Raw genomic sequence first — 25370 nt, 5'->3', positions numbered from 1 at the left:
ACCGCCTCGTCTGCACATGTCCTCAATCTGGCGCAGGCTTACCAACAGCAGAGGTAGTGGAATGGCAGGAAGAGGCGGAAGCGCAGGAAAGATGCGACAGGGCGCTTTTGAATTTCAAATTCACTTCCTTTCCCGCCCTAATCCTGCCACAAGTACCGCCCTCTGACAGCATCGAACCACCACTGAGGTCCGTTTCGCCGTATCTGGGTTGGTCCTCTGGTTGGCTGGGGGTGGGGATTGGGTGGTGTGGGAGTTTTTTTCACAGAGGGCAGATTGACTGCAACAGGTGGACTGCAACAGGTTGATTAGTTGAAGAAAACCAGTTGAGACGGTTGATCTATGCTGCAGTGCGAGTAGCTGCGTAGAAGCCTTGGCTTTTATTGTGAGTGGGCCTTTCTGCGTGCTGGGCTGAGTTCTATTTAGACCTAAGACTACCTGGCGTTGTACAAGACTACCTTGGCGTTGCACAAGACTACCTGGCGTTGTACCTTTTAGTCTCTTCGCAATGGGCGCACCACGATTGTCGTGCCCCTTGGCTTGCTGCCAACATTGCTCAGGTTCCTGCTCGACGCCTCTCCCTTTCTCAGGCCCAGCTGTACGCCTCCCCGGGAATGGCCCAACCTGAGATAGACGACGTCACAGACAACAGGACTCCCAACCTTTCCTCTACGCGCCGTCTTTCTACTGGCCTTTGGACGCCTCCGCGGCTTGGGCCCCTGTCACGCAGCATCTGCAACCAACGACCCAACAGCCTGGCATCCGGGTCCAGTGGTGGACTACTTGGCTGTGGTCTGACACTAAGAGCGAGCGCTCGCACTCCTGGCAAGGGGCACCGTTCCTGTGCGCGTACTTGCTGGTTAGTGCGTCTCAACAGACGAGCGAATGCCTGAGCCGCGAGAATTTACACGAAGCCAAGGAGTTGGCCAAGGAGTTGGGCAAGAAAGCCGCTGACTCGATGACCGCTGTCTCTGACCCTATCACGCCTTGCTGTGCCGGGTCATAACAATTGATCAGGGTCGGTAGTCAAGTGGTATGACGCGTTGGATGTGTCACTCTTAAGGGGAAGCCACTGAGCTTCAGATGCAAATGGTGCAGTTTCCCCGCACAGCAGAGCAGGCGGTGAGCTGAGGATTGTCCCAACGGCGGTGGTCTTGGAGGGTCTGTCAGCGAGGCCGTGTTCGATCCCTGCCCGGCTTACTGCCTTTTCGCCGATCTTTTTGTCGTCCGCCTCAGTGCCCCTTTAGAATCGTGACAGCAAGCTACCGAGTCGAGAGTGCCGTACGTCTGACGGATTTCGGTGGCGGTAAGGCGTCTCACACAGTCAGATTCACTGTTATAGAGTTTTTTTTTTGAAAGCGGTGGTTATTATAAATAAAATGAACTTGATTACTTGCTAGGGGGGTGAGGTTCCCCGAGAGGGAACTATTTTACAGGGTGGTCCGTAGCTTAACTCGTCTAACATTACTACTATCCGGGGCGCCTCGAGGATCGTAACCCGCTCGTACTAACAACCGAAATTGAATTTCTCGATCACGCTCTCCGGCAACCGCTCCAGATCAGATAACGTCGTGTCTTCAAGGTGCGATCTTTCCGTATGGCTAGAGAGGCAGAAGAACAAAACACGTTTCTACTTCCCTAGTCAGCGTTGCGTGTGTTGTGTCTTTGGTGAGGTGAAGTGCGCCCGTGGGGCCAGAGTTGCAGTTGCCTGGTTGTGGTGTCGACCTGGGCTGCGGCCAATCATGGTCCAGAGGGGTGCTGACGACGACGATGCACAGCCCCGGGGGAGGGGCAGCTTGCGGGAGGCCGACGAAGCTAGGTACGGAGTCCCGTGCATTCCTTCAGAGATTCGTAACACGATGCCCCTCCTCCGAGGTTAGCGCCTCGACAACCTACGCCTTCCCGTCAGTTGACGCCTTCCTAGTCGTGAGCACTCTTCCATCCTTCATCGCGCTAACCGCAATGTCTAACCGGGTTGCCGGGTAGGAAAATCTCGTCGCGCCCAGCGCAAGCTCAACTCCGACTCTATCCTTTCGGTATACGTTTCCGCGTACGGATCTCCATCCTCAATACCTTGCACTAATTATTACCGATATAACTGTAAGGAAAGAACCCCAACCCCCACACACGACCAGCTTACACACGCACCCAGCGGGCCAAGACCTCACTCCTTTGTCATGACCTCTCACCCGCTAGCCCAAGCACTCCGTTATATATATAAGCTGTGGCCCTCGTCTCCTTCCTCTACGAGGGTGTAAGCGAAGGCAGGTACGCCTGATCAAGGTGGTCACAATGGAGGTAATGAATAGAGTGAGCAATGACTGGTGGTATTGGCGTGAGACTTCAACCTGGCCCTCGTAAAGGAAGGGGGCAAGGGCCACTGCTTATATATATGACAGAGTGCTTGGGCCAGCGGGTAAGAGATCATAATAAAGGAGTGAGGTCTTGATAAACGCGTGTAGGTTAGTCGTATACATAGTATATAGGTTCCTTTTATTGTGGATCACGTATTAGGGCTTCGCACGGACCACACCCTAAACAGCTACAGCCAGTCGGCACGTGCTTCCTAGCGCCTTGTCTTAGCGCCTGCCGTAACAGCGTGCTCTTATCGAGGGTCGGTGAAATTACCTCGTCAACGCTAGGCCCGTTCCGGCCACTTACCCCCGCCTACATTTCGCCCTGAAATCGCGTGCGCACGCCCGATAAGGGGATTTCGATAAGCTACCCGCCTTACCATCACCGCCGCGCTTCAACTGCAGACAGCGCGCGCGCGCGCGCAAACACCACACACACAGACGAAGTATACACACACGAAGCACACACATACGAAGCATACACACACGAAGCACACACATACGAAGCGCACACACACGAAGCACACACACATACACACCGCCATGGCAGACGATTCCTACGCAGCCGCGGAGGAGCGGGCCCAAGGGGCTCGGAGGGCCGGCCTACAAGCGAAGAAGGAGGAGCAGCCGGCCAATACGGCGAGGAGCTATGCAGCCAAGCAGCGCGAGTGGAAGAGGTGGTGCCAGACGCCCCGCGACGGCCCAGACGGTATACCCTATACCTGGCCAGATGGCGAGCTTGTCACGCCCGATAAGCTAGCTGCGTGGCTCAAAGAAGATATCCTCCTCCGGCGCATCAAGGTGCCTGACAATAAAAAAAGGGGCCATATACCACTACTACAGCCAGTAGAGGCAGAGGCCCTTGCAGAGGCTCAGGTCCTATCTGAAGCGCTATCTATACCGGTGGCTGAGGCAGTCCAAGTTCTTTCCAACGATCGGGAAGACTACATACCACCAGCTACGGAGCGGCTAGCAAGGAAGAGGAGGGGACCCTATTTACCAAGGGTACCGTAGACGCCTATATCGCAGCCGTCATCGAGCTCTGGCGAGTACAGGTGGCCCACGGCAATAAGAATACCGAGAACCCTCGCGGCGCCGCCGTACGGGGGTTTCTCGAGCAGCGTGGCCGCCAGTGCGGCCGCTATAAAGACCGCGGTAGCGAGGGCATCCAAGCTGGGTACTCTACCGCTGAGTGGCTCAAGATCCAGGAATACCTCTTACGTACGGCCCCCACAGCGCTGCAGAACCTCCGTACGCGCCTAGATCTTCTATTCGGCCACTACTACCTACTCCGTGGAGAGAACCGCCGTAAAATGGAGCTTGGCGACCTCTCTCTACTCGATTACCCGCTCTCAGAGGGCCCTACTCTATGCGGCTGCCTCGTATCGCTTCTCCAAAACGGCAAGATGAACCAGACGGCTAAGAAAGAGTTCATGAGGTCTCTTCGCCATAAAGACCCTCTACTTTGTACACAAGGCGCCTTAGCACAGCTCTTTTTCTGGCGTTGGCACATTGCCGGTGAGCCAGCTCCTAGTTTCCGCCACCGCCAGGATTGGTACCATATCAAGGTCTTGGTCGGCCAGGACCGCGAGCAAGAGCTCTCGTACAGTACACAACTTCAAGAGACTTGGCGCGTCTTTGGCGCTATTGGGTTTACTACAACCAAGAAGACACACCTTCCGCGGCGAGTCGGAGCACAGGATGCAGAAACCTACGGCACCTCACTCACACAGATTTCACAGGCCGGCCGCTGGAATCAGAGTGTGTTATGCCAGGCCTACCTTACCCACCTACCACGCCAGTTCATGCGTATTGTAGCTGGCTTTTCCAATACTCCAGGGGACTACTTTCTTGCACGCGCGGTATACGAGCCCCCTACTACCCTACAAAGGCAGCTCTGGCCATGGATCGAGCAGTGGGAGGCCCGCTTTGAGGCGCGCGCACGCCGATGCTGGTGGGCACAGGGCGGCCTGGATGAGGACGACCTTGCCGGTGACGGCTTCCTCAAGCTTATGCGGCGCCTCCGTATAGTGCTCCTCCAAGACCTGGCCGTTTTACAGCCGCGTTTCCCATTACTACCCTTCTTTACACATGCTCCTTTTCACGGCCCAGAGTGGGAGGAATTTGCCCGTACCGTACAGGCCAGCATAGTCGATACTACCGAACCACCGAGCCTCCTCTTACAACGTGCATTACCAGAGCTACAAAGCCTGGTTGAGAGCACACGCACAGCCATCCTCCACAATAGTCGCCAACTAGCTAGCCAACTAACCAGCCATATAACAAACGAAATAACTAACCAACTAGCTAGCCAACTAGCTAATCAACAATACCAATTCCTTCAAAACTTTCTTAAGCTCCCCCTTACTATTACTGGCTTCCTAGGAGCCGGCCCAGGAGCCGGCCTAGGAGCCAGCCCAGGTACAGGGTGGCCACTACCGCAGGCGCCAGAGCCAGAGCCAGAGCCAGTTAGCCAGCCCACTGGGCCTCCTATTATGACTAGCTTGGCCAAGGTACACACTGTTGCAGATGTTTGGCGTGAGTGGAAGGAGGGCTATGCCGGCCAGCCGGCCATTCAGGAGCTTGAGAGCCAGTGGGGGAGCTGTTGGCGCCCAGGGAACACGATCAGGGTACAGTTCTGTCGCCGTAAGGTGATCTGGGATGCGGTCTCGGCCTGTATAGCTAGTGGGAAGAGCGAGAAGGAGGCGGTTGATAAGATAGAGCGGTTGCGAGCCGGCGAAAGCCTCAACCGTCTTATAGATCAGCTTAAAAAGCGTAGACGGAATAGATAGGCCTACAGTGGCTCCATTGCGCTAAATTATAGTGGACTTATAGTGAGTGCGGGGGATAAGGAGGTAAAATCGCTTATGTGTAAGATCTGAGTAATCACACCCGATTAACAGAAATTACTCAGCAAAACGCCCCCACGATAAGTTCTTCTTATTAGGCCCTGCTTTTCGGGAACCTATCTGCTACAGGTGTCATCCGCAGAGCCACACAACCCGCAGGCTTACCCCGCGTCCACTAAAAAAGTTAACTAAAAAATTTGGCGACACCCATTTCGCCCCCTACTATAACGATACAACTATTATAATTCAATTCTCAGGGGTCCACGCCGCATCTCATTCGGTAGCTGGCCGTCTTTCCGTGAAACACAATCGCCGACCAGCAGCGAGTCGAGTGCATCTTTTTCTTCCAACCTAGAGCCGCCCACTTTCGCGTGTTTTTTGCTCTTTGATTCGCAGCGCCTGCCAGGGGTCTTTTTAAAATTTACGCCGTGGGGTCGGGCCATTGCTACTAAAAAGGTGTTTACCGATTGCTCACTCAGGTTGCTTCACGTATTGCAGTAAATACTCCGCATTATACAAATGGATGGATTGAATCGCAAATCTGATTTCCCCAATGCCCGTTACCGCATTATCGTGTGGGAGCGCTGTGCAAGCTGCCACCAACATCCCGACTTGACCACTCTTTGTTTCAGACCGATCCGATACACCTGTACCTCCCTTAACCAAGTTGTTTGCGGGATATCAGAGTGAGACGCGGCCCATCGGAGACATCTCTCCAGCTCCAGCTCCAGCTCCAGCTCCAGCTCCAGCATCGATTTCCTTTTTGTTTTCTTCTCCTTCTATCTATTGCTCTCCGTATCATTCCAAAGTTAAAGATCAAATTTGCCCACTTGTTCTCTCTATATTGTACACACCTACCTATATATATCAACTATATAGCAGAGAGCAAGCACGAGAGCCTCGAAAGACCGCAAAAAGAAATAGGAAAAGAAAAATATAATAAAAAGTCATGGAGGCTTACTCGGAGCTCCTCCTCTGGGCGGGCGAGCACGGCGTCGTGCTGAACGGCATCGAGCCTCACCGGATCCCGGGGCGCGGCATAGGCATCGTGGCGACGCGAGCTCTCGAGGTACGGTCAGCTTCTCTCTCTTTCCAGTCAGACGTCTTTTTGCTAATCAGTTATGATTAGCCAGGCGAGAAGCTGCTGCACGTGCCGTCGGCGATGCTGCGGACCATGGACACGGTGCCCAAGAGGATCTCGCGCAGGCTGCCCAAGAAGACGAAGATCCACGGGCTGCTGGCCGCCGACCTCGCGCTCAACCCGCACCCGGGCAAGTACGGGAAGTGGAACGCCGTGGTCCCCTCACGCGCCGACATCTGGGACAGCCTGCCGCTGACCTGGGACCCGAGGCTGCAAGAGCTCCTGCCGCGCGCCGCCCTCGACCTGCTCCGCAAGCAGGAGGCCAAGTTCGCCGTCGACTGGGCTGCCGCCGAGGAGGCGTTTCCTGCCACCTCTGACACCCCTGCGCTGTCGCGTGACGACTACCTGTACGCCTGGCTTCTGGTCAACTCGCGGACCTTTTACCACGAAACGGCGCGGTCCCTGAAGCTGCCGCCCGACGACCGCATGGTGCTGCAGCCCGTGGCGGACCTGTTCAACCACGCCGACGCGGGGTGCGCCGTGCTATTTAGCGCGGCGTCCTTCGTTTTCATGGCGGACCGCGCCTACGCGCCGGGGGACGAGGTGTTCATCTGCTACGGCAACCACGGCAACGACATGCTGCTGGCTGAGTACGGCTTCGTGCTGGCGAGCAACCGCTGGGACGAGGTATGCCTCGACGACGTGATGCTGCCCGCGCTGACGGCGCGCCAGCGCGCCCACCTCGACAACCGCGGCTTCCTGGGCAACTACATGCTCGACGCCGCCACCGTGTGCTACCGGACCCAGGTCGCGCTGCGCCTGATGTGCGTGCCCCTGAGGGAGTGGCAGAGGTTTGTTGATGGCGCCGACGACGGCGGCAAGGGTGACGATGATGCTGCGCAGGCAAAGGCGGACCGCCTGCTGGCATTCCTTCTTGGCAAGTATCGGGAGACAATTGAGAAGACGATAGACACACTTGGCTCGCTCCAGGCCGGCCAGCCGTCGCAGCGTGAGCTGCTTTGCCGGAGGTGGCGCCAGATTCAGACCTTGATAGATACCACAATCACGAGGCTTGAGTCCTGATTCCTCGCTTGCTCCCATTGCGAAACACGGTCAATGACAGCTCCCCTGGCACGCTAGTTGTCTAATGAGGGCCTGTAAATACACAAGCATGTGCAATCCCTTGAACTCTGCTCATGTCTTTCCCAGACACCAATCGACCATTGTTCCGAGTCCAGCCAAGCAACCAGATCCAAACAAAACAGCCCGAATATAGAAGAGCAGAGGAAACCCCAATTTCAAGCAGCCCATAACCAAGCGCCGTATAGTCAATTACTACCCCTTAAGGACGCCGAAAAGCAAAGCAAATCGCCCAGATATATCCCTCACATCGTGACACACGTACGCACATCCAGAAACGCTACATATCCTTCCTCCATGGGAAAAGGGGAATCATAAACCAACCAGACAAAACATCACCATTACCATTGCCGTTACCATTGCCGTTACCATTACCGTTACCATTGCCGTTACCATCACCATCACCATCACCATCACCATCACCATCACCATCACCATCACCATCACCATCACCATCACCATCACCATCACCAGCACCACCGGCACCAAGCTTAGCAGACATGACGTGGCATGACATGACATGAGCACTAGACACGCTCCATCCTGGAGCCACGCACTTTCAACCCCTCCCCGCCACCATTCATGTGAGTGTGCCTTTAAAACAGTGCAGATAGACAGATAGACGGATATAATAAAGAAAAAAACCTCGACTTTGCTGTCGTTGCTTTACGTGCCATTTCCCATTTCCCAGTTCCCAGTTCCATTCCTAGTTCCCAGTCCTACTTCCCAGTCCTAATCCCAATTCCAGTGTGTTGTGCGTGTCCATGAGACGAAAAGTGATTTGTTTGCGCGAGAGGAAACCACGACAAGAGTGTTGTTCCCCTCTGAAAGGGACCTTGATAATAAATGAGAAGCGACCCTGAGATTAAAAAGGAAAAAAAAAAGCAACACAGATAGACCCCTGTTGAAAACACCCTCCCGAAACGCCCGATAGCTCCGCAGCCGTGGGTCCAGGTAGTGGTCGTGTGTGGGTGAGTCTGCTACTAGTAGAGACCTTGAAAAAGAAGAGAGGACTGTCGAATTTTACGTCATACAAAATGTGGTAGTGTAGTTCGATAGACAAGACGAGACAGAGAGACAGACAACGAAAAGGAAAACAGATAGACGGACAGTCCCGATGAACCCCATATCCCACAGCCAAATGTACCTCAGGTTTGCTCGGGCGGTTCTACTCCTCCCCATCTTCCTAGTAAACTGCAGCAAGCGTACTGGGGGAAGGAGACGGACAAGCCCAAACAGGAAGAGGGTATTCCGATAGCGCCCTCTCAGCAACCAAGGCGATGTGACGGTGGTTTTTCTCCTATTTTCTTGCCCCCAAATCGACAAAGTGGGCGGAAACCGACAGAGGGGAGAAAAGAGAAAAGGAAAAAAGGAGAAAAGGAGAAAACCCAAAGACACCCCTCTCAGCTCGAGACCTTCCAGAGAAAAACAACCTAAAAGAAAAAAGAAAAGAAAAGGCCTATCGCCGTACTCCATCAAAACAACTTTAAGGGTGTCGAGATAACCATACCGTATCACTCCACAGGAGACTCGGGATCAGGCATCGTCTGAAAATAGCAGAAACTGAAGAGGCCAAACTCCTCGTCAAGCTCCAGGCCGTTGTCAGAAGCAATGGAGAAGCCCAGAACGCCAATCAACTCATCCTCATTCAGGTCGCTCTCGAGACGAACGACTACAGGCGTGGGAACGAGTAAGTCGCCAAGGCCAACCAGCCCGGGAGTGTCACTGGAACTGGAATCCTCGGAGGTTGACTTAGAGGACTCCCCGGAGGTTGAATGTGGCGAGGTGGCTGCTGGAGAATCTGTGTCAAAGTGATCAAGGAGATCGACTGCTGGAACGTTAATTCGATTGCCGAGCTAGCTGGGACTTGGAGGAGCGGGGTGGTTTACATCCTGGGGGCGCGGTACTGTACGGGGTTCTGCGCGATGGCGCTGGGGCTTCTTCCTACTCGCCCCGAGCTCGTTTCGTGCCGTGTGGGTTCTGCCAGTCGTTGCCCTGGTTGCCGCCCCCGAAGAAAGCCGGGTTGAATTGGGCTGGCATGCCTTGGAAGCCTTTGAACGCAGCATTGTCAGACAAAGTTTGAGAAGGACACGGGGGACGATTGGATGGCAAACTGACCTGGCATGCCGCCGCCCATCATACCCATGCCGCTCATGGCTCCGGGCATGCCGCCCATAGGAATTCCACCCATGGGCATGCCGCCCATCATGCCGTTCATGCCGCCGCCCCTGCCGCCGCGCATGCCGCCTCCGCCGCGCATGCCGCCGCCCATCATGCCGCCTCTGTTGAAGCCGCCTCCAGCGAAGCCACCGCCGGCCATCGGGTTATTGAAACCCATATTGTTGTTGTTGAAGGCATTCATGTTATTGCCTTGGAAGCCACCCCGGGAGAATCCCTGATTCATGCCGCCACCTCGAGGGCCGTTAAACCCACCCCGGCCGCGGAAGCCCCCGCCAAAGTTGTTATTGTTATTGTTGTTGCCCGCAAAGTTTGAGCCACGGTCGCTGTAGCCAGGACCTGAAGGCACTCGGCCCTGGACATCCTTGGTGGCACGGTTGGGCGCGTCCTTGGGCAGCGTGCGGAAAGGGTTGGTGGTTGGGCTGGAGTAAATAACGGTTTTCTTCTTTTGACCAGGTTGCTCACTGTGCGTGCTGTCGATCAGGTGCTTTGTGGCCGTAGCAGCCTGTTGCGATGTGAACTCGATATACACGCTCCTGTCGAAGTTGTTAGCCAAAACCTTAGGGAGCCAACCAAGCCCCAAACATCCCCGTTGGACACTCACCCTTTGCTCTTTCCGTTGACCTTGTGCTCGCTGAAGGTTATGTCCTTCAGCTCGCCCTCGCAGTTAGCTTGTCGCACCCAGCCTCGAATATCGTCGTCTGTGTTCCACCAGTTCAGTTCATTGACCAGGATGGCATTGGTGGCACCAGGATCTATGGGTCGCTCATCGGAGCCCTCCTTTCGCTTGACGCCTTGCTGAGGACGCTGGGATTGCTGCTGCTGCTGCTGAGTGGCAGGGCTGGACGATCGGCGATGGTCCTGGCTGTCATCCATCGTCTCCTCTCTCTCGTCACGGTAGTCGTCGTGGCGGTTATCGCCATTCGCGTCCCGCGAATCCTCTCTGTCGTAGGCCGGTTGGTCGACGTCGCCGAGACCGTCGCCACCTTGATCATTGGCTGCGTCGCCATAGACGTCGATCTCAAATTCCTCCTCAGCCATGGCGATGGACTTTGATTCCGAGTCCGATTTGTGAGTGGTGATGGGAATGGGTCTTGTCAAGAAGTGGAAACCTCTGGAGATTTCTTCCAACTCAGATGTGAATTAAAGGGCCTGGCTATGGATCAGAATTACAATGCGTCTGCAGTGTACAAACCCAGAATCAGCAACTGCTAGGAGCGCGGCCCGATTCCCGACGCCGGCAGCCGACGACGAAACGGCAGGAGCAGACAGGTTGGTGCTAGGACGAGTGATGAAAAACGACAAGAATAGAAAGTGAGAGCAAAGTGAGAGGAAAACAAAAAAACAAAGGTGGAGAGCAAGTGATACGTACAATTCCGATCCTCAAATGACGACGGAAGACTGCTAACTTCAGAAGATAGACGTACGGGCCCGGTAAAAGAGAAAGATGTTTTTTTTCCAAGACGAAGCTCTGTGCTTGCGGTCTTTTCCGACAGGCGGTAGGTAGGCTTGTTCTTGCGATCTTGCTCTTTTGACCTTGCTCTCTCTCCCTCGTAGAATCTTATTCTTGGACAAGTACAGGCAGTGGAGGACCTGGTTGGAGTCCTTTCCTCTAAACCGAGAATCCCCAAACTCTGCTTGACTCGTGCAATCGCGATTATCTCGCTTTTCTGAAAGGGATCACTGCGGTCTCGCTCTTTAAATCCCCGGGTGGTTAGTGACGGGCAGCTAGGAATAGGGAGCGGCTGCAACCAGGGTTATTGAACGGATTCGTGCAGGGCGTTGGGGGCGCGCTTGAGGCGAGTGAATTGGTCTTGTCGAGGGTTATGAGGAAATCAATAGGAGGCGGAATCGGGATGGAGGGAGGAATGTGAACGGGTCGTTCGTTGCCGCGGGCAAGTTGCGACGGTGGTTGGACGATCGAGGGAATTGAAGTGAAGTGTCGTTGCACAGGGAAAATTGTTGGAGCTCCTGTTTGGCACTCGATTGGGGCGCGACAAGGCTACGCCGCCGTACCACCAGCTTAGCGGGTGCACGGTGCACCTGCCTTGGAATGACTGTGTAAATGCACTGTGTACACTATACATATACAATACGGAATATCAAGCTAGTTTTATGGATTGTTGCAAGAACACAAACTTTACCTTACAGATGGACTAAAATTAATCTAACTATGGTACATTCTAGTGCTTTACAGTTCCTCCCGAATACCAGGATACTTAGAGAATTACACTTAAAATGGGCATGCAGAGTTTTCCCTACCTCTGTCTGCCTTCGGTTCCTCCCTCTTTTCGGGGAACGCCTTTCTAGCATCGCGGACGGGGTTAGGGATTTTTATCTAATGATTCCTAGAGGGTGAGGTTTTGCGGGCTGGGTGGATGGAAAGGTGGACGATTTAGGGGGGTAGAAGCTGGGAATTAGCAACGTGGAATTTCCTGTCTCCTTCCTTTTCCCTCCTCTGCTGTATGATTTGTGCTGAAGTCTTCATACTATCTAGATGGCTAGCTGTCTGGCTGGCAAATTTCTCGAGTTGGTCTGTCGCCGTTGTTGCGTTTCCTCCCATGCTCATGATGGTCTTGTTTCATCGTTCCAAGTTACCGACGTAGAAACACAGCCGAGTAAATATCCCATCGTAACTCAGGCGATATCCGGTCCCAACCCAGATGCGACCTCGCCACAACTGGAACAAAACCCAGTCCCGACCCAGAGGTTATCTCATCGTAGCTCGGACGATACCCAAACAAATGGAAACCAAACTCTAACTCACCAATCTCCAAAATCCAGATTGCTTAAAACATCAGTGCTCACTAACGGTACCAACGCAGAGGATAGCAATGTCCCGTCTGACTGTTTTTTTATAATTTTTTTCCAAAATAAATCAGTCTGCTATTAAATAAAATTGTAGTGAAGGAAGTTGAGGTAAAGGGGGGGGAGGTAGGCAAGGTAAGGTAGTTAGTTTCAGCGCCGCACAATATCAACATCATCCATATCAACCAACAGACCATGCAACAAAGAAAACCACGGCCCCCCTCCATCTCATCCGCTATCGCAACCACCATCGCCGCTCCACACAACAGGATTGACAAAGAAGAGAAGTAGAATATAAAATAACAAGAAAACACCTGTGCAATGCAATGCGTGTGCATCGGTCCGCTCTCTCTCGCTGACAATTCTCAATCCAGCTCAATTCACCCACTGACAAAGTCCGCTGTGTACTCAACTTTAGCCATCTCACAGGCTCGGTCTGCTAATTCACTTGAAATCCACCACTCAGCTACCCTACCCGCCTGCTCGCCTGCCATCTTCCAGGTTTACAAGCGACAACGATAACACCAACTAAACAACAAACAGAAGCTCACAGGGTTCGAGAGAGGACACGGAAAGGAAGCCAGCGGCATCCCAGTTAAAACCCAAATGGGTTTTGAGGAGCTACAACACAATACAGGTTAGTCAATCCGTCCTCAAAGACAAACGGCCAGAAAAAGAAAATAGAAGGAAAAACCTTACTCGCAGCAGACAGATTCGCCCTCCTCCCCGTCGGTTGTGGGGCGAGTTTCTTGGGCTCGGTCACGCCGAAGCGGACGGGCGGCGCCGGCCCCGTTCTCTGCGGGACAAGAGGCTGCATCGGAGGCGGCACCAGCGGAGGTTGCATCCCCGCGTTCCCAAATCCTTGGGCGAATCCGCCAGGGCCCATACCCATGCCTGTAGGCTGCGGTTGCTGCATCGGCATAGCGGTACGCTGGGGTTCGAGCGGCTGTGGCAAGAAGTTATTGGGGTTGCCTGTCATGTACTGCGGTAGTTGAGGCTGCTGTGGCTGCTGGTTGAACCCGCCGAAGCCAGTTGGCTGCATCTGAATAGGCGCAAATTGCTGGGAACGGGGGTCTGCAAACGGGCTCTGCATCTGCTGGGGCCCGTTCATCATCCCGGTCGGCTGGGGCATGAACTGGTTCGGCACAAATCCCTGCTGCTGCGGCATACCCGTCATCATGGGCATCATCTGTTGCATAGGCTGTATGGGCTGCATCTGTCGCTGAAGCTGCTCGGCATACTGCTGTTGTAGACGCGCTTGGGTTATGTCGTTCAGGCTCTGCCCCGGAGGCGCGATCTGAGGCTGGTAGCCTGTCATCTGGGGCTGTATAGGTGGAGGCGTAAATGAGCTGGGCTGCGCGGATTGGGGTGCCGAGAGCGGCCGGGCAGGGGGCGGCGGCATTAAGCCGCCTTGACCTTGGGTGTATTGAGGTGCCATTGGCCGTTGCCTTGCCATTGCCTGTGGCATCTGAGAAAACTGCTGCCCGTTGACAGTTGGGGGCTGCATCCCAGTGAAGAAGCCTGGGGTTGCGCCGGTGGGTTGCGAAAACTGTGCGGGCGCCGACACAGGGGCCTGGCTCGGGGTTGGCTGCGACGCAGGAGCGAGATTCAAAGCCGGCGGCGCGGGAGCCGGAGGCTGAACCTTCTCGGGCTGGAGGGGCTGCGTGAGTAGTGACAGCTCTTGCATCGATCCAGTCAGCGGCGCGGGGGCAGTGGCCGCAACAGGAGCCGCAACGGGGGCCGGAGCAGGAGCAGGAGCCGGGGTTGGGGTGGGTGCGACTACCGGAGCTGACTCGGGAGCACGAGGAGCAGGCTGTGGGGCCGGCTCTGGAGCCTGAGCCTTAACCGGCTTGACGTCCCAAGCATCATCATCAAACCCGCTAGAAGGTTTAGTTGCTGGTGGGGGTGCAGCAGCAGCAGGAGCAGGCGCTGCATTGGCAGGAGATGCCGACCCATCGGGATTTGCCCCGGAATCCTTCTGCGAGGAAAATGCCTTTGGATCGACGACGTTGTTTGTTTCGACTGGGGGCGCTGGACGTCCTTTCCTAGTGTTATTCCGGAGCGTCCCTCCTGGTCCAGAGAACAGCCCACCCGCCGACTCGCCATCCTCTCCGGCGCCGCCCTTCTTGGTCCGACCGTATTTGCTATCCAAAAATCGCGTCACCTTGATAATGTCGCCTTCGCGCAATCCCAGGTTCCGCAGCACGCTGGCATCCACGTCGGGGAGGACGCTCTCATCCATTGACTCCCTCGAGAATGCCTGCGCATAGCGTTCGCAGAGCCCAACCTGGACGTCACAAGTGAGGAAGAACTGGAACCAGTCGTACTCTGGCTTTTTCAGCTGCTCGATGGTGGCACCAGCCCGGACGGCAGTTGTACCCGAAGACCTCGAAGATTCCCCGGCAGCGGCGGCTGCAGTAGCCCTCCTCTTGAGATCAGATAGTGGCTTATCCTCGTCAAGGGACAGGCCGGTCATCCGCTCAACATACTCGAGATCCTCGAGAGACATCTTGGAGACAGGCACGGCAATCTTGACACCGTTCATTTTGTGGAGGTTTAGCTTACCATCCTTCAAGCCGAGGAACTGCGCGTCGACACTGAAGGACTTGGAGCGATCCGTCCACGTTCGCACCTTGGAGGCGTCGGGTTCTAGGGGGGGACAGCCGTGTCAGTTCCAAACGATGTTATAGGGTGAATAGCAAAAACAGGGGAGGACTTACTCGATTTGCTCGACTTGGACGGCGCCGAGGCTTCCGCGCGGCCATTTTCGCGCTTGCTGCTTCGCTGCTGTCCCGCGCTGTTACTTTCTCTGGCCGATAGACTACTACGCCGATCTGGCAAACGCATGCCTGGGCCTACCTCTGAACCTCGCTTTGACCTCTCCCTCTGCTCCTCTCGCTGGGCCGTCTTGACCGCCTCCTTGGTCAGTCGTTGCTCTTCCAGTCGGTTCTGCTCAACTGTGGATTTGCCTGCGTTGATGCCTGCAGTTGAGGGCGGAGCCGGGACGTCGGCAGCGCCGGTGACTTCGATGTAGCTGCTTGGCACAACACCCTCCTTGCCATTCTTGACTCGGCGCACCTGCCACCACTCGTCGCTCTTTCCATCATCCAAAATGATGACCTCGTCACCAACGCCGACCGTGACCTCGTCTTCGCCCTGTGCCATAAAGTCGTAGAGCACCACACCCTTCTTCTGCGTGTGCCCCGTCCCGGCCATGATGACCTCTCGCAGGCCCTCGGCTCGCGCAGCTCCCGCCAACTCGCCAAGCATGGCGACGATCTCTCCCGCGGTGTCCTTGGCACCTGCGTGGAAGTCGACGCTCTTGCTTGGCCGTACGAGCTCCATAAAGATGTGCTTGCCCTCCTGGGAGTAGTGTGTCATGCGGTCGGCTGACCACTCCTGTGACGGGCCGTCTTGGGCGTGTTCTGGGGCGATAAGTATCATGCCAGTCCTTAGGTTGACACCAAGCGTAGTCGGCATCTTCTTCTTCTTTCCCATGACCGACACCATCTCGTTGATGTTGTACATGTGAAAGTCCCCGGGGGTGAGAGGCGTCGTGAGGGGAGGAGATGCCGCCGCCTGTGGGGCTTGAGGACTGTGGGTCTCCCGGCTTTGCCGGGCTGGTGCCGGAACAGCCCTGTATGTCTGCTCAACAGAAGCCTGGGAGCCGCCACGGGGGCGCTGCGGGAGCGGTGGAGATTTAGGATCTCCCTCGGACTCGTCAGAAACGTACTGCTGCCGCGGCGGAAGGCTGATGGGCGCTGGGGGGTGGGACGAGGACGATGCCGAGCGAGCGGCCATCAACCCGGCGAGAGCAGCAGCGGGGTTCGGTGCGACGGGGCTGCTCGGCTCGGAGGGCACGCTTCTTGCCGGAAGAGGCGGACTCGCCACCTCGGCCCGGACCGGGAGCGGCGGCGGAGTAGGTATGGGTGGCCCGGCATCGTCATCGTCCTGGTTGTCCTTGCCATCTGCGAGTTCGATGTAGTTAGCCGGGGCAAAGCCGTAGTCGCCGTCGTGACCAACGAGAATCCAGTCTGGATCCGACGTGTCGAAGACGGCGAGTTTGGCTTCCTCGGGGAACGAGAGCTCCTCATCCGTCTGGCGCGTGTATTCGTACAGGGCGCGAGCATGTCCTTGGGGTTCGACCTGGGGTGTGCACAGAATGCGTCAGCAAGAACAGTCTCAAGCAAGGAGGGAGGGGCAGATGGGACGACAAACCTCTTCGATGTAATTGCTTGGGATCAGGCCGACGGGCTCGTCTTCGTCGTCTGCGGTTGCCTTTTTCTTGGCCTTCCACCAGTCGTCATCCTGGCTCTTTTCTATCACGTAGAGCACGTCGCCCTCGGCTATCTGCAGCTCGCCCTCGGCCTGGGGGGCATAGTCATAGACGGCCTTGTAGACGCCAAGGAAGCCCATGGTTGTTGCAGAGGTCTGGTCGCGTCGCAGTCAGCAGCAACAGCAGGCCGCATCGGAGATGGCGCCGATGAATGTGATGACGGCAGCGCCGGACCGCAGACGCACGACACAGGAGGCGGGAGGATGGCTATGGGCGCGCCGCGGACAGCTCGGACACGCAGGGTCGATTATCGACTAAAGCCAAGATGGGGAGCTCTATTTGCTGTCGTCGAGCTAGGCAGTTGGTGACCTAGGTCTACTCGTTTATCGAGGGGTGGTTTGGGCGGCCGCTGTCGTGTTGAGGGCGCGACCGGTAGAGGACGAGGCCGTGCACTTGCAGGGCGGGTCTGCTTTGCTGGCGTGCAATTGGGCTAAAGCGAGGGAATTAGGGATAAATCCTGTCTGCACCGCAAGCTAAGGTAGTTGAAAATAAGAATGTGGGTTGCGTCGTCGAAGATTTGGGATCCTCCTCGATGTCAGGGGGGGCTCTGGGCTCTGGCTGCGCTGCGTGGTCTGGGCTCGATTCTTGGGCTTGCAACAACTAGGGAGTCTCCAAGGCAGGCTATTCCCAAATTGTTTCACGCTCCAAAAGTCCGTACGTAACATGTCGGGGGTTCAATTTGCGCCTTGCCGAAAATGCCTGACCCACCTTGTTTGTAAGGCCAACACGGCGCGGGGTGTGTACGGAGTATAAGTACCACCGACACCTCGTAGATCCGACAACACCTAAGGTATATTCTAGAAGAAATATTCAAGATTTATCAACGTCTGGAACTTGTTGCTTCTTCTGTCGCGTGTCGCTTTCGGGAGGTATGCAGCAGTCGGGCACGTAAGGTACTGTACGTAACCTAGTACCTTGCAGGCTCACCTGCACCTCTTTAAATCAGGTAAATATGGAGGAAAAAGACCACGGGCACGCATCGTAGTTCTTTTTTTACTTTGAACGTGCATCGCAAGGCCCCTTTCTTCTCTTTCCACTTCAACGTCATATATTAAGCTGTCTCTCTACGTCCAATCGGTCAGCAGCTCGTCTCAAGATTGAACGACTCATCTCGAGCGACCAATACACGACTTTATAGTCTAAAAGGGTGTCTTTGGTAAATAAAAAAAGAAAGAAAAAAGAAGAGGAAGAAGAAAAGCAACTCTCAGTCCTCACGGCCGTTCATACACTTGGAACTAGACTTCCTTGATGAGGGAGAATGAGAATGCGTTGCTTTTTGTCTAGGTTACTACGTCAGGTTACTACGTCAGGTTACCAAACCCACTCACCCGCAAACAAGATCGACAGAAAAAGATGGAGATATATAGTAATATATTTCCATGCGTCTGAATACTCAGGTCCAGCTTCTCGATAAAAGCACATAAAAGCAGCAACACTTTTTACACATTTGCAGTCGGCCAACGATGCTTCCGTAACCTCAACACCCGTCACCAAAACACAAAGTGACAACCACCTTACTACCTGGTTTAGACGACGGCAACGGGCAGCTAGGTACCTAGATATCTTCTGAGAACTCTCCTCACTGCCCACGCAAGAGGCGAGGGAGGAGGAAAAGCTAGGAATAATTATTAACCCCTAATAAAATCCCATTTAGAACAACACCACGACGGCGCATCTAAACCACTTTCCCCCATCAGATACTTGTTTCTTTCACACATTCCTAATCCGACAATCCCCTCCCCTTCAAGCAACACAGAAGTCACCCTCTAGCAGCTGTCACCCTAAAACAAACATGTATTCCCAAACGAAGAAATGAAAAAACATAGGATCCGGTGTGAATCGGGATATTTCCATCCAAACATCTATTTATCTAATATCATCCCATCCAAACAAACACTCCCCGGCCCTAGATGATCGCTCATCTAAAAATACGCAACATGGAAAACCCGGTGGCCATGATCTGTCCTATCCAACTCTCAAACAAAAACAAAAGACTTGAAAATATTGTCAGCCGGGTATCCCAAATCCCATTTTTCATTCTTTTACAAATACCTAGCCGTCATTCAAGCTACGCCATGTATGTATGGCATTCAAAAGAGATTGCTGGAAGCGCCCCTCCGCCCCCGCTCCAAAAAAATCCTAGCGCCTAACGTACTGCGTCTGTACATCAGCTAGCCGATTAGATAGTTTGTCATCAGTCTTCCAATTCATTTGCTTGGGGCGTGCTGGTCACTCTCGTGCATCGAGCTCTGCCGCGTGCTGTTTCTCCGCGGGCCCCGCGATACTACGCCAGGGAAGTATCTGGGTTCGTTGCCAGAGAGATGCGGCTCTCGTGTGGCCTCGACCGGAGACCAGTTGCCGCTCGCCTCTCTATCCGACGCCGACGCCCCAAGCGGCGAGGCTACCACGGGGTTGGAAAATATTTGCGGCTGGCTCATGGCGCTCATATACGGACTGCCCGTGTCGACTTGGTGGCTTGTCCGGGAAGTGCTCGAAGTGTGTAGATTCGAAGAGGCTGATACCTGGCTCGGATGCTTAGATTCGATAGTAAGTCCCGATGGCGTGTTGTTCTTTGACGATAATGCGGGCGACTTGGGCACGACATGCTGAGGAACATTGCCGTTGTAGTCAGTGGCGGCGGCGCTTGCTACCGAATTGTCGGATCCAGTCGCATATCTTTCCACCCTGTTGCGTTCCGACGAGTCAGTATCATATTTCGCCACAGAAACAGCAAAGGCCAGCGGAACCATCGGGAATGGACCCACATCTTGAGCTCTTCCAAGAGAGTCCGATAGCGAAACTCCTCTCTCCGGTCAGGGACATTCGTCTTGACCATGGTGTTTCCGGCCGCCCCGGGGTGGTGGAAGCTGGGACCCAGCCATTGCTGCTTGACCGAAAATTCGAAGCCGCTCTGCTTGACCGAGTTCTTGGCCAGCTCGCACATGTCTACCGAGTTCAGCTTATAGATCTGTGCCGCCACAGCATACTCCTCGATAAGTGGCTCCTTGGTGAAGGCAAACTGGAGCGGGTCGTCAGTTGACAGCGACACGTTAAGACCGCGCTTGAAGTACTGATGGAACGGGTTCCGCTCGTAGGCCAAGAAGAGCGCGTTGTTGCTCAGCGGCGACATGGCGATGCCAATCTGCTCGAGGTAGAAGATGTACTGCAGCAGCGGAACCTTGCGCAAGAGCAGCCCGTGGCTAATACTGTGGCAGCACAGAGCGGCCACGGCAAGATGCTCGCTGTCGCCCGCCTCTCCGCAGTGGGGACGCAAGACAAACGTGCTGAAGCCGCGTTGCTTGCGCCACGTGTTCAACGACACCATGTTGGCGTAGAGGTAGTACATCCAGTAGCTATAGGGCGGATTCTGCTTGGCGGTCCACGCGCTGGCTACCGGGAACTTCTTGTGCTGCCGACGCTCAATCTTACTCTCGTCGTCGACGCTGTCTAGGCCTATTACCCGCTGCAGAAAGATATGAAGCTTGGGGTGGCTCGTGGGATCTTTTGTAACCTCGAAGAGCGGCTGGAAGACGTTCTTGACAAGCTGATCGAACGTGGTCATCAGGCCGCTAGCTTTGTAAACGTCGTACAGCCGGGGAATCTGAATCAGCCACCGGACGTTGGGTGAGATGAGCTTGTTGTCAATGACCCAGGCCGCAAGCTTGTCCCATTCGTCCATCGACTTGCCGTAGATGGAGATGCGCCACTCCACCATCTGGTACTTGCTAGACTCCAGATCCGAGATGACCTCCTTAGTAATCTCTGCCAGGTAGCGCCCGTTGATGAAGTTGTCCGTCTTCAAGAAGATTGTCCGCAGCCGCGACTCGCCGATAGGGTTGTACTTGAGATTGAACTTGTCAAACCGGTGAAAGGAGTCGGTATGGGCGTGCATGTCTAGGGTGTCGATGCTGAGGTCGTAGGCGGTGAGGTTGATGCTCTCAAACACCTCGGCCAAGGTCAAGTGCTTGCCGTCGCGGAAGAGCACAATCTCGTCGGGGAACTTCTTCATCTTGCTCTTAATGAAGCGCAAGAGATGCTTTTGGTTCATGCATGCCGAGTGGTGGACGTGCGTGTCCACCTTTCGGACGTTGTAAAAGTCGCGGTGAGGCACCTTTTTGCTGTCGGCAGTTTCCTGGTATTCGTTGAGCAGCACATAGAGGTTGAACTTGCCCTCGAGGTACTGCAAACGACGGAATGCGAAGCTCTTGCTGGGGCCGTCCGAGGACGTCGCGAGTAGCTCTTCTAGGTCTAGGTAAAACTCTCTGATTGTTGGGACGTTCACAACAGGAGAGCCGGCCTGTTCTGACTCGGCGTTCTCGAATACCTGATATACTCCGCCGCCATCCATGCGGAACCCCATGTCGCTCTGGCCTGGCAAGGGCATCAGGTCTTCCATGTCAAAGTCCTCGCCGATACCCTGGCCCGGCTTGCGCTTCTTGGCAGCTGACTTGCGCGGCGTCTCAGGGCCTCTTTCCGAGTGCTTGTCGACATTCAACACCAGGCTGTTCTGCAAGCTGTTGCTGACGCTGTTGGGGGCCTGGGTCCCCCCCATGGCCTTGTCACGGTCATCGGTCCAAGCCGGCTCGGGGGGGCTGGGGTATATGTTCCAGCTTGGGTCGTCCTTGGGGTTGTCGCCCGGGCGTTGCAGAGAAAGCCGCATGTATTTGTGCCGGGCGTCGAGGATCTGGTGGATATTCTTGAAGATTGTGGTTAGCTCGGCGGTGATCTGGGGGTCAGCGTCCACGTAGGTGCTGCTGCCAATGCCCGCAACGGCTCCCGTATTCAACAACATCTGCTGCTGAACGGCAGGGTCTATCTGGACCCCAGCGCCCGAGGCCACACTATTGATTTGGGCGAAGCTACCGGCCCTCGGTAGGTTGCCCGTGGCGACGTGGCTTGGGTCCCTGTGCAACTGCTGCCCAAGCATCTGCTCTGCGACGGCGCCCGGGTCTAGGTCGGAGAGCTTCATATTGCTCAAAGAGACTGGGAGAGTGGACATGGCGCTGGACGTCAGATCAGCCGGGATCTGGGCCGATATGGGGCTGGAAGCGGCGGGCATGAGCGGGCTCCCCTGGGGTGTGGCGTGGGCGTGGGTGAATATCTGGCTGCGCGTCTCGGCCTGGCTTCGTTGGTAAAACAGCTTCGCGTCCGTCTGGGTCATCTGGCGCTCGGCGACAAGGTCGTAGTATGCTGTCTTGTGGGGGAGGTCCCTGGGGAGCATGCCCTCTTGCATGTCGGCGTCGTTCACGTTATTATCGTCGCGGATGGGGCGTGGGCCGTCGCCGGCATCCGGAGCTGAGTTGGAGCCAGGGTTTGCGGGTGACCTGAGGTGGTGGTGGTGGTGGTGGTGGTTGTGGCTATGCATATGGTTGCTGGGCAGGCCCTCGGATTCTGTATCACTCTCCCCTTGCGCTGTGTACTCTTCGTCGTCCGAATCGTGGGCCGGCAGTTGAGTCGCAGGGAGTATGGGCGACGTCGAGGATGACGAAGCATCATGCAATAGTGAGCTGTCTGGCAATCACGGGTGTTAGTGCTAGGAACTCTCACGCATGGGACGAAACATCGCTTCCGTCGGGGACTTCCAGGTCGTGCCAACTTCAAGCTCGATACTGACTGCAAGCTTCAAGCTCCAACTATCTAGGTAGGTAGGTGGGCAGAAAAGTCGGTCGGTCCCATCGCCCAATGCACCATCACCACCAAGCGGAACCAAGTGTTTGCAGCACTCACCAGCCATGATTCGAGGCCGAATTTTTAGGACAATAAGTGCCAATTGGATTATTGAATAGTTGCACGGCTGGTTTTTGGTCTCGGAGTGGCAGGTGGGATCCTAGGCCTGGCAGTTGTCGACGTTATCAACGTTGTCGAAGACGGGAAGGCCGTTGGCAGTTGGAGTCACCGCCCTACCTTAGCATCCACCCGCCAATGTGGAATTTCGGGCCTATTTTCGTCTGCACCGTACCCTCCTTACCTTAGGGGCGGCGCAGTTGGCCGGCCCCATTCGGTGACGTACCGGAACTGCCCGCTAAACGTGCGGCACCTGGGCTGCCAGGGGGCGCTGGCAGCTGGGCACCTTTGTTTCAGCGGCAGGCACATGCCGACCCTAGCCGTAGCGGCAGGGAGGACCCCTGAATTTAGGGCGCTCATGGTCAGCCAACAGTTTTTCTGGAAATCTTGAGATGGAAGTTTCGCTGATTCCTTCCACCCGCCCAGATACGGACGAAATGCGATGCTACCCCTCCCAAAATGCCCAGAGGCACCGGAAGGGTCGGGTCGATTCGTTCGGGCCAGATCAGAGAATAAAAATGCAGAGCTTGCCGTCCGCCCGCTTGTTTTCTATATGCAATAACAATATGTACAGAGAAATGCAGCCAAAGTCCCCTGTCAAGACTTTGCCGAATTTCTGTTTCTCCCCTGAGGCTTTCGTTTCCCGTCCAGGGAGTACAGCCCTCCGGCGAAAAATACAATTACAGCCCCAATGAGCGTCCCAAACGCAAGGCGGTTTCCAAAAATCCATATGCTCAAAAGCAAGCTGACTAGCTTGCGGATGTTAAGGACAATGGTCACTGTCAAGGCCGAGGAAGCCGCGGCCAAGAGGTTGACACCCCGGATGCATGCATACTGTGTCAAGACGTTGAGCACAAGATAGAACAGCTGGCTCGGGATCTGTACCCCCTCCAGGCCCTTTTGCACCGTCGGTGACAGGTTCGGATAGTCGTCGAAGGCCGGGAGCGGAAGCGCTAGCGGCGCACTGTTGGCGAGCTTCATGAACTGCCTCGACAGCGACGGCAGGAACGGCAGGAATAGAGGCAGCGACAGAAGATGCGAGTAGAAGAGATTCTCCTTCCACTGCGGCCCGTAGATCCGGTACGTCTCCTCTGTGTAGAGGCCCATGATGGCCGAAAGAACTTGCGCAACAAACAGAATGGCCAGGCCAGTCTTGAAGCTCGGGTTACCGCGAGGCGCCTCGCCGGATGATCCCTTGACACGATGGTCAGCACCTGCACATGAAAAGGGGGACCACGGCAACGTACCTTGTTCATCGAGTCGGACCAGGCCGCCGTGATGACGCCAACTGTGAGCAGAACGACTGCGGTAATCTGGATCCGAGAGTATCTCTTCCCGTACAGGCTCCCGGCAATCATCGTCGTGATGCTGCCCCCCGATCGCAGGATGATGTGCACGGGCACGGATATATCGTAGCTGAATGCATGGTTATTGAGCACGTTGATGCTAAAGAACAGGACGATGTTGACCAGCCACCGGCGGATTGGTACTCGGTTCGGCTTCAGGTAGTAGGGCGGGCGCGTCCGGTCAAACTGCGACGGCAGTCCAATCAAGGCCACGAAAAGGAACTGGACGAAGGTCAAGAGCGTTCCTAGAGGAAGTACTGCGGTCAGCGCCAGATCGTCCAGGGCCCGGCGGCCGCCCGGATGCAACGCCTTTGCATCGGGCCTTCGCCTTGTTGGAAAGACAAGAGACGGAGCCAGGGCGAAACAACAAAACATACCGCTCGCGGGCTCGACCTTGATGATTGATTCGAGGGCAAAAACGTTGGAGCAGCAGCCGCCGAATATGAGGGAGAGCATCGCGCCCACGGCCAACCACTGCGGAATGGTCTCGATGAACATGCGCCCGGCGAGGGCCATGGCGCGACTGAAGACGGGCCGGTCATCGTCAATGCCGTACATTTCGGCCTTCTCGAGCGACGGGGCGGCATTAATGACACGGGGCGACGGGGCCGACATGGTATTTGTGGCCTTTTCACCACGATCCTTGATGTTGCTGCCGAGGGCACTCTGCTGTTTGTGCAGCGCTGGACGTCGGCGAGAGGCGGTCATGGCGCGGCACGGGATGACCAAGGCATAAGGTAGAGCTGGAGTGTGCTTGGCTAGATCGCTTATTCGGGCGTTGTTGCGGGTGCGCTGGCCACAGCAGCAGGGCAGCAGTGCCGGGCCTCAAAGGCTCAAACGACGGGCGCTGGGGCGGAATGCCGGGGGTCGTCCTTCAGTGGCTTTGCCAGTGGTTGTTGTACTGGTTGCATCCACCAACGGGGGGCCTGATGGCGGGGCAGGGCAGGCAGTGGAAGCAGGGCAACCGGGCTTCAGCCTAGGCGCAAGTGCAATGGAGGCGACTGGGAGCCTAGACTCGAGACGTCTTTTGGGGGGGGGGGGGGTGGCAGGAGCTGCGAATCAAAGAGCAAAAAACACGCGGAAGTGGGCAGATCTAGGTTGGAAGAAAAAGATGCAGTCGACTCCCTGCAGGTCGGCGATTGTACGGCATAAGAGCGCCAATCATTCCCTGTTATGGGCACGTTCTTTGAACAGCTATTGCCCATCCCCATCAGCATTTCTTCCCTCTGCCGCGGAGTCCAACGTTGCTTTCTCTGGAAAGCTCCATCTGGCCACAAGGGTGGGACCTGAGAATGGACCGAGTCCCAGTCGCAACCTTAGCACAGCTTCTGGCCACTAGAATCGCAGCGCCCTATGGTGGCTTGAAATTTGCCGATCCGGGAATTGCACCGTCCAGGCCGACTAAGGTTGTGGTGGTGGGGGTGCCCCGGCTATCTGATCAGATCTTGCCTGCCTGCATGCCCAGATTTTTGAAGCCGGCAGTTGGGCTCTCCAAAA

General features: G+C 55.5%; 5 protein-coding genes across 5 annotated transcripts; 1 reads left to right on the top strand and 4 right to left on the bottom strand.

Moving 5' to 3' along the window:
* Window positions 1-6149: 6149 nt before the first annotated feature.
* On the top strand, window positions 6150-7364 carry B0T26DRAFT_645053 (uncharacterized protein; the record flags this gene model as incomplete). Its single annotated transcript, XM_060437680.1, has 2 exons — window positions 6150-6269; window positions 6330-7364. 2 exons carry the CDS (start codon window positions 6150-6152, stop codon window positions 7362-7364), a joined length of 1155 nt encoding a protein of 384 aa, XP_060295843.1.
* Window positions 7365-9365: 2001 nt separating this feature from the next.
* Window positions 9366-10640, bottom strand: B0T26DRAFT_645136 (uncharacterized protein; the record flags this gene model as incomplete). Its single annotated transcript, XM_060437689.1, has 3 exons — window positions 9366-9472; window positions 9540-10135; window positions 10204-10640. 3 exons carry the CDS (start codon window positions 10638-10640, stop codon window positions 9366-9368), a joined length of 1140 nt encoding a protein of 379 aa, XP_060295842.1.
* Window positions 10641-13002: 2362 nt separating this feature from the next.
* Window positions 13003-16823, bottom strand: B0T26DRAFT_647888 (uncharacterized protein; the record flags this gene model as incomplete). The annotated part of the gene is made up of 4 exons (XM_060437948.1): window positions 13003-13028; window positions 13107-15056; window positions 15128-16553; window positions 16626-16823. 4 exons carry the CDS (start codon window positions 16821-16823, stop codon window positions 13003-13005), a joined length of 3600 nt encoding a protein of 1199 aa, XP_060295841.1.
* Window positions 16824-18921: 2098 nt separating this feature from the next.
* On the bottom strand, window positions 18922-22459 carry B0T26DRAFT_277263 (uncharacterized protein). The gene is made up of 3 exons (XM_060434136.1): window positions 22358-22459; window positions 19509-22254; window positions 18922-19428 (listed from the first exon to the last, which is right to left on the bottom strand). Exons 2-3 carry the CDS (start codon window positions 22106-22108, stop codon window positions 18951-18953), a joined length of 3078 nt encoding a protein of 1025 aa, XP_060295840.1. The 5' UTR covers window positions 22109-22254; window positions 22358-22459; the 3' UTR covers window positions 18922-18950.
* Window positions 22460-22956: 497 nt separating this feature from the next.
* B0T26DRAFT_708249 (UAA transporter family-domain-containing protein) lies at window positions 22957-24947 on the bottom strand. Its single transcript, XM_060441889.1, has 3 exons — window positions 24251-24947; window positions 23775-24118; window positions 22957-23721 (listed from the first exon to the last, which is right to left on the bottom strand). The coding sequence occupies exons 1-3, from the start codon at window positions 24579-24581 to the stop codon at window positions 23125-23127; spliced, it is 1272 nt and encodes a 423-aa protein (XP_060295839.1). The 5' UTR covers window positions 24582-24947; the 3' UTR covers window positions 22957-23124.
* Between the last annotated feature and the right edge of the window lie 423 nt (window positions 24948-25370).

Source organism: Lasiosphaeria miniovina (assembly GCF_030549165.1).
Source record: "Lasiosphaeria miniovina strain SMH2392-1A chromosome Unknown B0T26scaffold_4, whole genome shotgun sequence".
Taxonomy (NCBI): Eukaryota; Fungi; Ascomycota; class Sordariomycetes; order Sordariales; family Lasiosphaeriaceae; genus Lasiosphaeria; species Lasiosphaeria miniovina.
This window is presented reverse-complemented; position numbering and strand designations above follow the sequence as displayed.